Source organism: Ailuropoda melanoleuca, chromosome 4, assembly GCF_002007445.2.
Source record: "Ailuropoda melanoleuca isolate Jingjing chromosome 4, ASM200744v2, whole genome shotgun sequence".
Taxonomy (NCBI): domain Eukaryota; kingdom Metazoa; phylum Chordata; class Mammalia; order Carnivora; family Ursidae; genus Ailuropoda; species Ailuropoda melanoleuca.
In genome coordinates this window covers 7,551,152-7,565,855 of record NC_048221.1, presented here as the reverse complement: position 1 = coordinate 7,565,855, position 14,704 = coordinate 7,551,152, and the positions used below count along the sequence as shown (strand labels likewise).

Here is a 14,704-nt window from a genome sequence, read left to right as displayed (position 1 = left end):
ACCTTAAAAAAAAAAAAAAAGGTAGAAGAGCCGGTTGGGGAGAGGAGCCACGCGCTGAGATGACGAAATCGGGCGGATGGAAGGGACAGTGCGAAGTGAGGACAGATCGGGCCGCCCCCCCACCCCCACCCCCGGCCTTGCGCCCTCGCCCTCGCAGGCTCCTTGCCCAGGGGCGCCGGGCACCTGCGGAAAGGGCGGGGAATCCCGGCTCCTTCCCCACCGCGCCTCTCCGCCCTCTCTCCGCCTCCTTCCAGGCCGCCCCCCACCCCGCCGTCCAAGACCCCTTAGGCCGTGCCGCCCCAGAGCCAAGGTCCCCCCACGGCGGACGCGCCCGCGGGCGCCCCATAGCGAAAGTTAAGCGGGAGCCGCCCCCGGCCAGGCCGCGGACCCTAGGGTTTCCCGGAAGCTCTGGGCGCGGGTGGCACCACTGTGCCCGGAGCCGCCGCGGTGCCCCGGGCAGCCCCACCCTGCGGCAAGAGCTACGAGGCTACGCGGGGCCCGAGGTGAGCGCGCCGGCCCGTAGGGCTGTCCACCCATCTCCAGTGAAGGCAAGGGCGCGCCGGGCCTCGAAGCCGAGGCTCTGATTCCCCGCGGCTCGGACCACGCGGCTGAGTGCGCCGCGCCGCAAGGACGGGCTGAGTGGTCGCCGCGCTGGGGCTGCGCAGCTTGGTGACGGGCGGCGGGGGCGGGGGGAGCGGCCCCTCTGCCCTCCCCGCCGCCGGAGGCCCGGGGACGCGGGGACTTTTATTCTGACACGGCCGGCTCCCGGCTCTGCTTAGTCATGGTGACCTGCGCGCGCTCCGCGCCTCCCCCCGGCGCGCAGCGATGGAGGCGCCCGGGCCTGGGCGACGGAGGCGGAGCTCGAGCGCGGCCATGGCGGGGTGAGTGAGGCGGCCTGCGCCGGGGCTGTGCGAACGGCGGGCCGGGCGTGCCCCGGAGGTCGGGGAACGGGGCGCCGCAGGTCCGGTCGCCCTGGGGTTCCCGCGGCCTCGCGGAGGGCCAGGAGGGCGCGGCTCGAGTCCTAGGCTTTTGTTGGACGGCGCGACACGAGGGGTGGCCCGGGAGCTACGCAAGCCGGGCGAGAGGCCCAGGGAGTGACCCTCGGACCGAGGGCCCGGGAGCCCGGCGCGCTGGGGAGCTCGATCTGCGCCTTGGGGTTGGCAGTGGAAAGGCCGCGCGGCAGGGGTCACTTCCTCCCTTCTCCAGGCTTCGGTGGCGGCTCAGGCAGGACATGCGCAGTCCCCCACTTCTCGCTTCGTGGGGGGGCAGTGTCCGGTGTCCAAGGGGCACCGTTGACCGACTGGCCAAAGACCAAGAGCCAGGACAGGGGCCTCAGCCGGGGAGAGGCGGCCAAGCGGCGCCCTGGGTCCGGAGGAGGAGGGTGCTCTGGCAGGCGCAGTGAAGTGGGCAGCCAGCCAGCCAGTCGCTTACTGACCCCTGAGCAGTGCCAGGCCCCAGGCAGGACGTGGGGGAGGCACATGCGAGGGTGGGCACAGCCCTGACCTACACAGGGCTCCCTGCCTTCGGAATCCCCGGGGCTGCGGGCCAGAGGCATGGGCCATCCCTCCACAAGCAAGCACCGGAGCTCATTTCGGTTTCTGACAAGTGCTGTGGTGGAAATAGAACAGGGAGGAGATGACTCCGCTTTGAGTCCGGGAAAGATAGAGAACCTGGGGAGCCTCTTGCAGATCCCCCTCTTCTCCCAGCCGGATCTTTCAAAATACAGCTCATGCCCTGGCCCTCCAGACTCCACAGGTTCATGGAAACCTTCCCTTTGCTAGTATTTCTCATTACACTCCTCCCTGATTCTCCAGATTGTCTCTTTCACTCTGCCTCTGAGTCTTGGCTCTTGCCGTTCGCTCTGCCTGGAAAACCCCTTTCACATGTACATCCTCCTTGTCTCAGCTCTAACAGAGCCCTGGACCCAATTTAAACTGCCCAAGTCACACTGTCACAATGCTGTTGTCCTTTTCTTCACAACCCCAATTTCTACTCAAGTCTTGCTTATTTTACTTACAGCCAGTCTCTCCCCAAGTGTCATCTCCGGGGGGAGGGGAGGGCACAGTTTGTCTGCCTTTCTCCACTGCTATGTCTCCAGTGCCTAGAACAGCGCCTGGCACACAGTAGATACTCAATAAATGTTGGTGAGGTGAATGAAGGAATGAGCTAGACATGCTCTATCTAGGAAGGGAAGGGCCACCAGCTAGCTCGAACAGAGTGAGCAAAGGAAAGAGGTGGACAGAGGCTGACTGTGTAGGGTTTAGTAGGACATTGCAGAGTTCGGTTTTACTCTTTGTGCTATAGAGATTGTGGGAGGATTCTGAGCAAGGGAGGGACATCATCCGACCTGTGTTTTAAGATGGACTCTTGGGCTCTGAGGCCATGTGGCAGTTAATGAGCACAAATGGACATTGCTTCATCTGGGCTGGGGAAGGAAAACTGGTCTAGGAGTTGCTTTATCTTAAAAAAAGAGGAGGCCTGACCCCAGGCCCTGCCCCCAGCCCTGTGCTCTCCCTCCTCCAGGCCTCTGAGTGCCAGTGGTGGTGTTGCCCCTTGTCACCTGGAACCCCATGCAGCCGGAACCCAGGCCTAGCGGGGCTGGGGCCCGCACCCGATTCCTTCCCCTGAGGTCACAGCGCCCCGAGGGGGCAGGGGACACGGTGATGTACGCCTCCACCGAGTGCAAAGCCGAGGTGACACCCTCCCAGCACGGCAACCGCACCTTCAGCTACACGCTGGAGGACCACACCAAGCAGGCCTTTGGCATCATGAACGAGCTGCGGCTCAGCCAGCAGCTGTGTGATGTGACACTGCAGGTCAAATACGAGGACGCGCCAGCCGCCCAGTTCATGGCTCACAAGGTGGTGTTGGCCTCATCTAGCCCCGTCTTCAAGGCCATGTTCACCAACGGGCTACGGGAGCAGGGCATGGAGGTGGTGTCCATTGAGGGCATCCACCCCAAGGTCATGGAGCGCCTAATTGAGTTTGCCTACACGGCCTCCATCTCCATGGGTGAGAAGTGTGTGCTCCACGTGATGAATGGCGCCGTCATGTACCAGATTGACAGCGTCGTCCGCGCCTGCAGCGACTTCCTCGTGCAGCAGCTGGACCCCAGCAACGCCATTGGCATTGCCAACTTCGCTGAACAGATCGGCTGCGCCGAGCTGCACCAGCGCGCCCGCGAATACATCTATATGCACTTCGGAGAGGTGAGTGACGGGAGGAGACATGGAGTCAGGGCTTGGGGGCGATATCAGAAGGACCAGGGACAGATGGATGGACATCCCTGTCTTCCCTTGAGATGTGAAGGGTCAAATCAGGGAACTGGAGAAAAATGGGGTTCTGAGGTCCTAGTCTATACATCTGGGGTGACTCTGGGAAATAGCTGAGCAAAGTGCGAGCTTCCTGGGTCTGTCTCTGGGCTTCCCAGCTTCTCTGGGGCCAAGGATAAGGACAGGGTACAGTGAACATGGACAGCAGCTCAACCCTGGGGTGCGCTAAAGGAGGGCCTGATATTTCAGAGTCTGCAAATATTTATTGAACACCCATGACCTGCTGCCTGTCTCAAATGTGACCCTTAGACTTGCTTTCTTTGGTCCACACAGGGTTGTCCTTACCCTCTTCTTGGTTTCATTTTCGTTTTTAAGTGGAGGAAGTTGTGAGCAGAAAATAACAGATTCCTTGTAAAATCACAATGGTGAGCCCAAATTCTTGGGTGGCAGCCACTAGAGGTTGTGCCTCTGGGATGATGATGATAATAAGTATTTGTTGAGCACTTGCGGTGGGCCAGCCCCTATTCTAAGTGATTTCCATTCTTTAAATCATTGGATTTTCCCAACTATCCTAAGAGGAAGTACCACCCTTAGGTCTGGCCCAAGAGGGCTGTACCCCAGGCCCCACACCTTAGGGAGTCCCGTGCTTTAGAGGGCCTTCCTGGAAATTTTCAAAGTCCTCCTCCAGTGGCCGGGATCAGTTGAGGTAGATACAGCCCTGCTTTCCATTTCTCTCCTTAAGGGGTGGGTGTTCACCTTCCCTCTGCCCCACATGTGGGGTTGACCAGATGCCCTGAGGAGTGCTGGCGTTAGTCCTAGGGCCTATGGCTTCCAGGAAGGTGGTCTGTGAGCTTTCCCACAGACCTGCACAGTGTTTCTTAAAGGGATTGCGTGGGCTTGGGGTACCAGAGTGTTGGTGACCTGCTGATGTGGGGTGACTGAAATTATTTATATAGACTGGTGCCTAACAAGAAATATTTGCCTGGAGCCCTGTATACCCTAGGAGTAGCCCGGCTGTGAGGTAGCTACTAATATAATCCCTCTCTTACAGAGGAGGAGACCCAAAGCACGAAGTGTTTCAGGTATTTGCCCAAGGATCACCTAGTTAGAAAGTAGTAGGCCAAGTTGCAGCTCAGCCAACTTCTCTCTTTAGAGCCTCCACTTCTCTAGAATATTCTATCACTATTACTTTTTCCTTTTTAGTCAGTCTACCCTTTTGAAAAAGTAATTTCGTTTAAAAAAAAAAGGTAACAATCTTGTAGTTCAAGCACGCAATGATACAAAAAGGTACATAGTGCATTGTGTCTTTGCCCATTTGCCTGAGTACTTAGGTACTATATGCCTGGCATATGGTATTAACTCATTTAATCTTCACAACCTATGAAGTTCATGCTATTTGACTCCCCGTTTTACAAAATAGGAAACTGAGATTGTCAGAGGCAGGTTGAGTGACTTGTCCGCGATCATACCGCCGTTGAGGGGAGTCAGCCTCTCACAGGAATGCCCTCCGCAGGTGGCCAAGCAAGAGGAGTTCTTCAACCTGTCCCATTGCCAGCTGGTGACGCTCATCAGCCGAGACGATCTGAACGTGCGCTGCGAGTCCGAGGTCTTCCACGCCTGCATCAACTGGGTCAAGTATGACTGTGAGCAGCGGCGTTTCTACGTGCAGGCGCTGCTCCGGGCTGTACGATGCCACTCGCTCACACCCCACTTCCTGCAGATGCAGCTCCAGAAGTGTGAGATCTTGCAGTCGGACTCCCGCTGCAAGGACTACCTGGTCAAGATCTTCCAGGAGCTTACCTTGCACAAGCCCACACAGGTGATGCCCTGTCGGGCGCCCAAAGTGGGCCGGCTCATCTACACCGCTGGTGGCTACTTCCGCCAGTCACTCAGCTACCTGGAGGCCTACAACCCCAGTGATGGCACCTGGCTCCGACTGGCAGACCTGCAGGTGCCCCGTAGTGGCCTGGCAGGCTGCGTCGTGGGTGGGCTGCTGTATGCTGTGGGCGGCCGGAACAACTCGCCCGACGGCAACACCGACTCCAATGCCCTGGACTGCTATAACCCCATGACCAACCAGTGGTCGCCCTGTGCCCCCATGAGCGTACCGCGCAATCGGATTGGGGTTGGGGTCATCGATGGGCACATCTATGCTGTTGGTGGCTCCCATGGCTGCATCCACCACAACAGTGTGGAGAGGTGAGCGGCAGGGCCCGGAGGGGTGGGCTCTGACGTTCCCATTGCTAACGGGTCCCAACCCATTGGGATTTGGGGATTCCCCCTGCTGTTGAGTGCCTATCTCTGTACTCTGCCTTCAGGGAGTGGAAGCCTCAGGTGAAGCTAAATTCATGGGAGATTGATGGTCAGTGAAGTTGGATGATGTGTCTGGGCCTGGGAATTGCTTACAGGGTTATCACAAACCCATACAATTCCTGCAGATTTGGAAAGAGTTCTATCAGTTTGAAGTTGTTGTAAAATGCTAATTTTATTAGAACATAACACCTTACTGCCTTAGCCCCCAAACTGCCATAGTAAACAGATGTATGAGGCCTTCTATGTGGAAGGGCTCCCTTGTGCAGTACACAGCCTGCATAACTGCATGGTGACCCTGTGTTTAGAGGCTGAACAATTTTGGCATTCGACTTTTGCACAGCCAGTCCTCTGCCTTCTCCTCTTCCAGAAGCGTGATCCAGGATACAGTTCAGCTGGAGAATTTGTTAAAACAAACTCCCTAGCCCACTGCTGGAGATCTGGCATCAGTGGGTTTGGAGTGAGGCTGAGGAATGGAAATTTTAAACAAACGCCACACTTTGACAAAAACCATCCTGGGTGGTAGCCTAGTGTTTGAATTAGGATTCTGGTGTCCTAGAAGGCTGGCTCAAACCCCCAGCCCCACCTCCTTGGTGACCCTGGACATGCCATTTCATCCCTCTGTGCTTCCGTCTTGTCATCTGAAGATGATGGGGAAGTGGGAGATGATAATGAGGACCACCTGCCCAACGGGCTAAGTGGGGTTCTGGGGAGCTAACACAACACGCAGCACAGGGCCTGGCCGCGGTCTGTGGTGGAGCCACCACCAGCGTCCAGCAGACGTGCAGGTAACCTTGAGCAGATGATGGCTGTGAGCCTGTGTCCTCAGAGAAAAGCTATGAGGAGTAAGGAGTTTAAGTGCATGAAGAACTAGCAGCATGTCGGGTCATAGTAAGTGTACCACACAGGTCAGCCATGATCACCATTGTCATTGTTATTATGCCCTTCCAGGTATGAGCCAGAACGGGACGAGTGGCACTTGGTGGCCCCAATGCTGACTCGAAGGATCGGGGTGGGAGTGGCTGTCTTCAACCGTTTGCTCTATGCCGTCGGGGGCTTTGATGGAACAAACCGCCTCAACTCAGCCGAGTGTTACTACCCAGAGAGAAATGAGTGGCGAATGATCACACCCATGAACACCATCCGAAGTGGGGCAGGTGGGTGGGGGCTGCCGGGAAGGGAGCGTGGAGGAACCCCCCTCCCACCCCTGGGAATGAAACTCGGCAAGGCCTGGGGGAGGCTTTCTGTTTCAGTCTTAAACCCTGTGGCACACACAGGAGAACTAGGTCCCGACAGTCCGAGCTCTTCTCTTCCGGCTTTGTTTCCGAAGGGTGTCCCGGAAGAGGGGAGAGGGGAGGGCGCCCCCAAGGAGGTGGTGGCTGGGGCTGCCAACGCTAGGCCCTGAGGTCACTCCCTTTGCATGGTACGGTTTAGGAGTCTGTGTCTTGCACAACTGTATCTATGCTGCGGGGGGCTACGACGGTCAGGACCAGCTGAACAGCGTGGAGCGCTATGACGTGGAGACAGAAACGTGGACTTTTGTAGCTCCCATGAGGCATCGGCGCAGCGCCCTGGGGATTACCGTGCACCAGGGAAGGATCTACGTTCTCGGTGAGGCCCTGGGGCGGGGACCCGGGTAGAGAAGACCGATGAACCCTATCTTTGGGGGGCAGGCTCAGATCCCAGTAGGAAGGCTTCTTGCGGTTCCTTCTCCCTCTTTCTTTCCCCTGCCCTCAGAGGAGGTGACTGTTTTCTCTGCTCTCCCGGCAGGAGGCTACGATGGTCACACGTTCCTGGACAGTGTGGAGTGTTACGACCCAGACACAGACACTTGGAGTGAGGTGACCCACATGACATCCGGCCGCAGTGGGGTGGGTGTTGCTGTCACCATGGAACCCTGCCGGAAGCAGATCGACCAGCAGAACTGTACTTGTTGAGCCACTTGTGTTTCTTGGGCAAAAAAATGGTCTGATCGAGAGTATTGTTGTTTTTGTACAAAAACAGGGACAAAAGAAAAGGCGACAGAGCAAATGCTTATCCTCCAAGATGGGAGGCTGAGATGCCTCAGTGTTCAAATGACAACTAGAAAGAAAAGAAGGCCAGAGCGGGAACCCATGAGCCTGTCAGAGTCGTCCCAGGAATGTCCAGGAGAGCCTTCCTGGGCAGGGGGTGCATGAAGGGCAGGCTCCCAGGAGAGAGGCCCCTGCACCCACTACCCTGAGAATAGGCCTGGGTCCCAAACCAGCAGCCGCCACCTCCCCTTGGGGTGAAAGCAGGTGCCGAGGTCAGGCCGGGTTTTTGTTCTTTGTGTATTTGTGGTTGGTTCCTGGAGGCCTGGGAAGGAGCCAGCTGAGGCCTCAGGGGTGAGGCTCTTGTGGAGGTGTGGACCCCAGGGATGGGCCTGTACATAGAAACCACTGGATATCTCTGCCCTGGACAGTCATTTTGTTGATAAGTAACCATATAACTTTCCAATGACAATAAAGAACAAACTAACTAGTGTCTTCCACCCGGGCTCTCAGCTGGAGGTCTCAAACCTGGGGACAGAAAGGACTCTTCCGAAACGTACTCAAGTCTTTGATTTCGAGTTTGAATTTGAAACCAGTGCGTTATCTCTGCCCATCGCATCTTGACATGTAGGGCATCTTTCTCCCCGTAGGCAAGCCACATGGGGCTCGCTTTGTCACGTTGGGCTGCTTTGAAGACAATGACCTAACTCCTTGACACCTCTCTTTTAGGGCTCCCTGGAGTTCTGTTTTAAGGCAAACCATCCCCAGAATGCTTTCCAGATTGGTGAAGATCTATCCGGTCATTTTTATGCGCTTCAGTGACACAGACTGAGCCTTTCATTTAGGTGCCTGGGTATTAAAAGGACAAAAGGGGTTCTTGGGAATTTTCGTAGGCAAAGGGCTCAATATCACCTGGTCTCTTCTGAACAATTCGTGTGAAGGCAGTATATGGGCTGGATCTCTTCTGGAGCCAATTAACTATTTGTACTGGGAGAGTGGAGCAAAGAGGAATGAAGTGTGGTTTCAACTATCAGGAATGTCCTAGGTTTTTCCAAAGAGCTTAGCGAAACATTTGATTCCTTCCCTTCCAGGGAAAACCTTACCTCCCGGCTGTACAGCTTCATTCACTCAATTCACCTGAAGGTTGTCTTAGCCGCTTCCTGGGTCCTTTTCCTAAGGTTTTATTGGAACAAGAAAATAAATCTGCGTTGGCTGCATTGAATGGATGGGGGAGGACTAGGAATTATAAACATAGTATCTGGATAGCCTTTTAGCATTTGCAGTGTTTTTGCACATTATTTGATCCTCAGGAGTTTTGTGAGCTAAGAAGGGCAAGCCTGATCCTTTACAGATTAGAGAAGTGACTTGCCCAAGGTCATGTGGCCACTAAATGGTAGGGTTTAGATTTGACTCTAGTGGACACCAAAGCAGCCACAACACGCTCTAACACTGTGTGTGTGAGAAGGGACATAAGGAGGTCCCGTGGGGTTAGGGTGTATATCAGTGAAAGTTCCAGAAACAGCGATCTAATCCAGAGTCGAGGAATTTGCATGTAATTTGGTTGCCAGAAGCCACACAGCCTATCCCAGAGTGGTGTTTCCTTCTACAAGGGTTAGAACCCTGGTCCTGAGGTCAGGTTTTAGCTGATTCAGTAAAGCAATTTGGGTATCAGTCAGGTGAACGGTTTCTTATCTGCAAAAATGGTACTTGGACACTGAATGGGCATTAGGCCCTGTGTAAGCTGCTGGACCAACAAAGGTGAGTATTTACATTCACTTTCTAACTCTGCAAAGAGCTGTTTGAAAAAAAGGCCTCATTGTGCTGGGTATCGGGCCTAGGGTAGTAAACAGCCCCCAAATGATCCCTGCCCTCATGGAAATTACAGCCTAGCAGAGGAGTAGGGTGACCAACTTGTCCTGGTTTGCCCAGGACAGTCCCAGTTTGGACACTGAAAGGCTGGCATCCCAGAACTCCTCAGCCCCGGGTAAACTGGGTCAACTCTACGGGTAAGCCAGATGCTGAAGCTGTATTACAACCGTGCTGAGTGACAGGCAGCCGAGGGTCGTGGTTAAGTTCCCACTTGAAAGTCCATGGCTCTGGAAGCCAAGGGGACATACATGACTGGGCTGCAGGCTGGAGTGCACTGGGGAAGGTGAAGCCGCTATTGCATTAGCCAGGTGAGAGGATGGCAGTTTGGATGAGGCTGTGGGGGTGGAGAGAGGTCGAACTTACAGGTGAGGAGACCAATGGGAAAAGAAGGGCAGAGAATTAGGGGCACCTGGGTAGCACAGTCGTTAAGCGTCTGCCATCGGCTCTGGGCGTGATCCCGGCGTTCCAGGATCGAGTCCCACATCGGGCTCCTCTGCTGGGAGCCTGCTTCTTCCTCTCCCACTCCCCCTGCTTGTGTTCCCTCTCTCGCTGGCTGTCTTTCTGTCACATAAATAAATAAAATCTTAAAAAAAAAAAAAAAGAAGGGCAGAGAATTAGGAATGCTCCTGTGTGGCTTCAACCTTAAATCAGCAGCCAGGGATAGAGAAGCTTTGAGGAGGCTGCAGGTACAGAAGGGAAAAGACAATGTTTTGGGGTGTGTCAGGTTTGAGGCCTCAAGACACATTGTTTTAGGAGAGTGCACAGTCATTTTTCTAGCCTTCAGACTTAATGCTTCCAACAAGTAGTTCTTCAATGGCTGTTCTACCAGGCCCGAAGTGAGGTATTCAGACACAGTGAGGAACAGGCATGACACTGTCTCTTTCTCAGAGAGCTAGAATTAACGATGACAAAATGCATACGTAATTAGGTTCAAAGGTAAGCCCTCTGAAGGCCAGGAGCTTGACCTAGGTCAGAGGCCCTGAGAAAACATTGTTGAGGAGGTGGTTTTCGCACAGAAATCCAAAGGACTGATAGTGTAAACTTGGTGAGGAAACTCGGGGCAAGATTCTGGACAGAAGCAGCATCACATGCAAAGGTCCTGTGGCACTGGGAAGCAATCTAGATGAAACCCTGAGAGGGAGGAGGAACATGGCGTCAGAAGAGGCCCTGTGGGACATGCTCATTTCTCTTTAATTGTTAAATACCTAACTTTATCTTTAAAAAAAAAATAGAACATTATAGATAAAGCTGAAGTCTTATCTCTCCATTCCAGCCCCCTCTCAATTTAAAACAAACAAACCAGTAATGTTCTATGTATTTCCTTACAAAAATGGCATAATGTTGCCTGTAATATTCTGCAACTTGCTTACCCCCCAGACTTCTAGATCTTTCTGTCTGTGACGTCACATTCCTTTTGCCAGGTACCCATGTTCTGTTTTATCTCTTCCAGTACCCACAGACAGGTCTTTTTGTTTCTCAGAATTACAGATAAGGCCGAAATGCCTACTCTTAACCATGTCTCCTCTGGCACAAATGTATTTCCCCAGGGGGATACTAAGAGGTGGAACTTACTAGATCATAGGGTAAGCACAGCTTTACTTAGATGCTGCCAGATCGCCCTCCAAAGTGGTTGTAACAAACCATGCTCTTCCCACTTCTAGAAGTTCTTTATAAATTTTACACGAATTTATCACTCTTGCTTGATGTTTCTTCTCTTCTGTGTCATATTTAAGGACTTTTGTTTCTTGCCATTTCCCAAGGCTTCCTACCCATTTGTTAAGTTGTTGTCTCCTGCCCGTACATTGTTTCTGCCTAAGTTAACCAGACTTGGTTTTTGTTGGTTCTGTTAAAACCAAGAATCCTGACTAATAGAGACATCAAGAGTTTTTGTACTGTTTTTTCTTCAGGTATTATTGTTTCGTTTTTGTGCTATTACTAAATCCAACAGGAATTTGTTGGTATGTGTGATATCAAGTAGGAATTTAATTTTTTTGTATGGATAGCTATTACTGCTCGATCTGTTATTTTTCAAACCACTTCTTGATGAATTAATTCTTTTCCCATTGTTCTGAAATGCTATCCCAGTCATATACAAACTTCTCATGTATGCACAGGACCTCTGTTCCATTATATTGACTTTCTATTGTTTTACTTAAATATCCATTTTTGCATCAATTTCATCATTTTAATTACTACAGTTTTATAACATGTCTTAATATCAGATAGAATAACTCCCTTCTCCCTTTTTCTGTTTTTCAAAAAACAAAAAAACGAAACCAAAAACCAAACCCTGAGCTATTCTGTTACTGCATATTTATCCTTTGCTTCATGGATGAAATTCCATGAAAAATCAAATTTTTAATTGGGTTGCATTAAAATTATTGAGTTGGGGCAGAATAATATTTTTATAATATTAGGACTCTCTGTTCATAAACTTAGCGTATCTGTTTAGTGAAGTCTTCTTTGCTGTCCTCAGGAAGGCTTTATAATTTCTCCAAGAAGGGCTTGCGAAGGGTTTATTCCTGGGAGTTTTATGGGTCTGGTTGCTGTTGTCAATGAAATCTTTACTCCTTGATCCTTTACAATTGGTATTTCTGAAAAAATAAAATAAAATTGGTATTTCTGGTATATGGGAAAGTTGTTGATTTAGATATCTTGATCTTCCACCAGCCTCTTTCTAGTTTTTTTTTTTAAGCAGATAGTTCAATTGTCTGCAAATAATAATAGTGGAATGTCATCTTTTCCAATAGTTGCAGTACTCATTTCTTTTTCTTGCCTTACAGCACTAGCTAAGACCTTCTGTGAAATGTTGGTTAGTTGTGGGAATAGCGGGGAACAGTTGTCTTATTCCTAATAATAAGGTGAGTGCTTCTAATGTACCACCATTAAATCTGATGTTTGCCAAATGATTTTCTGTAACATATACCTGAAGTTTTGCTCGAACTTTTTTCAAGTTCAGGAAGCTCCCTTCTATACCTAGTTTGCTTTGTGTGTGTGTGTGTGTGTGTGTGTGTGTGTGTGTGTTTTAAATCATAAGTGGGTGTTGAATTTTCCAGAAGTTTCTCATTCAATAAGTGGGTCCCAAGAAATTGCATCTCTTACATTCCCAGTTGATGCTGATGCTGCTTGTCCAGGGACCACACGGCAAGACATACTGATGTAGAACAGGAACAGCGGGTTAAATCACATTGAGAAACATTTAAGGAGTAAACGGAAGAGAAACCCCAACAAACAACAGCAGCAGAAAAGCATGAGGAAAACTAAGAAAAGTATAGTGTCACAGAGGCTAAGTGGAGAAAAAGTCGAGCACAAAAACTTTAAGGAAAATGCTATGAAGTGCAAGAAGCTTCAGAAAGACAGAATCTTTCTTAATCTGAGAACCATTTCAGTAGACTCACGAGGGTAAAGAAACAGATCCCTTCAGGAAATGTTTATGGAGTGCCTCCCTGAAACAGGTACTGTTGCTGAGAAGACAACACCGAATCAGTGAAGGAAACTGAGGAAGAGAACATCTCTTCTGAGGCATTTGGTTGAGAAGAGGCAGAAAAAGACTGGATGAAAGCTAGAGAAGAACAAAGAGTTCAGGGAGGGTTTGGGGTTTGGTTTTTGAGATTCAGAAGACATATGTTTATAAGCTGAGGGGGAGTTTCAGTATAGAAAGATTATCAAAGATGAAGGTGATGGGGCATCTGGGTGGCTCAGTCGGTTGAGCATCTGCCTTTGGCTCAGGTCATGATCACAGGGTCCTGGGATGGAGCCCCCTGTAGGGCTCCCTGCTCAGTGGGGAGTCTGCTTCTCCCTCTCCCTCTGCCTCCTCCCCCCTGCTCATGCTCTGTAAAAGGATGGATTCATAGTGATGGTAAGCAAATAACTTCCCACTTTCAATCAAGTGGACAATGTCTAAGATAACCTTTAGCTCTGTGAAGGGCACTGTAGTTCTGGATGCTAGAGTCCCTTGCTTTGTGCGATGCAGCACGCCTTCAATTCAATGAATATCTTCTCCCTTGAGTGTGCATTATGGTTTTAAAATATAAATGTTAGTGGAACTAAAGTTTGTGGAAGATAGAACTTAAGGGGGGGAAATAATACACTGGAATCAACAGACTAGGCTTAAGACCCCTTATCTGGTACTCAAACTTGGTGTAAATCCTCTCTGTGCCTGGCTTTCCTTGTCTGTAAAATGGGGATAATAACTACCTAGCACCTGGCACGCAGTAAGATACAATAAATGTACTATTACTGATAGGAATGAGGTAAGTACTGGAAACGTGATATGCTAACACTAGTCAGAATTATCAAGGTTGTTAAGGTTAGCAAGATAATGGCATAACATTTAATGACCTTAGAACACTTTACCTGTGCTATTTAAAATTCCTCACTGGATCTTGTAACTTGTGAAAAATCAGTGCTTCCACCAGCTCATCTGCCTTATTTTGTAATGGTTTTCTAGCTCCCCTAACTATCTGGGCTGATACAGGAGGTGTAGTCTAAAGGGAACGCAGCACCCTCTTGTGGGCTTCCAGGCAAAAAGAGGAACTAATGCCAGAGGGGAGCTAGAAAAGAAAACAAGATTGGAGGAGCCTGGGGTGCAAAATTACCTGACTTTGGCTTATTCCTTTTTTTTTAAGCATTATTCAAAACTTCTGGGTAAATTATATTTATAGTAAATGAAACACAACTGCAAATGCATCAGGAAGCTCCCCCCTGTTTAAAGAGCTCTCCCTCCCATGAGCCCCAGCACCACATCCACACCTCAGGGTCCTGTCCTTGATTTTCTTAGGCCACATGTCAAACAGGGCACTCAGGAACCTTTTTCAGACTACATATCCCAGGATCTGCCCGGATTAAATCAGTTGATCTAGACAACTTAGGTGGGAAATTTTAAACCGAGCTGCTGAATTCAGCTGCCTCTTTGCCTTCACTTGCTGCTAGCTTCAGGGTCAGGAAAGATGAATCGCGTAAGCCAAGGAGTTGGTGTTTTCCTCTCAGCCACGGCAGGTGCTTCTCTTTCATCTCTACTGCGGGTCTTCCCCTTACTCATCATACTTCACCCTCCCTGCTCATCTCTCAGTCCCACTAAGGATTCACCAAGTGAAGAGTTGGGTCATGGACAACAAATACTTCTGTGCCTACCATGTCCCAGGCACTGGGTAGAGACAACTAGGAGAGAGACTTATTTTTTTTAAAGATTTTATTTATTTATTCGACAGAGATAGAGGCAGCCAGCGAGAGAGGGAACACAAG

The 14,704-nt window shown here is 50.9% G+C and overlaps 1 protein-coding gene across 3 annotated transcripts; it reads left to right on the top strand.

Moving 5' to 3' along the window:
- The first annotated feature begins 273 nt into the window (after window positions 1-273).
- Window positions 274-10,689, top strand: KEAP1 (kelch like ECH associated protein 1). 3 transcript variants are annotated; one of them, XM_034657769.1, is made up of 6 exons: window positions 274-503; window positions 2,524-3,209; window positions 4,786-5,471; window positions 6,534-6,739; window positions 7,017-7,193; window positions 7,353-10,689. In XM_034657769.1, the coding sequence occupies exons 2-6, from the start codon at window positions 2,571-2,573 to the stop codon at window positions 7,517-7,519; spliced, it is 1,875 nt and encodes a 624-aa protein (XP_034513660.1). In that variant the 5' UTR covers window positions 274-503; window positions 2,524-2,570; the 3' UTR covers window positions 7,520-10,689. The 3 variants fall into 3 exon arrangements, with proteins under 3 accessions (XP_034513660.1, XP_002921417.2, XP_034513659.1); XM_002921371.4 differs by lacking the exon at window positions 274-503 and adding an exon at window positions 512-881; XM_034657768.1 differs by lacking the exon at window positions 274-503 and adding an exon at window positions 512-881 and having other exon boundaries at window positions 2,502-3,209.
- Window positions 10,690-14,704: the final 4,015 nt, after the last annotated feature.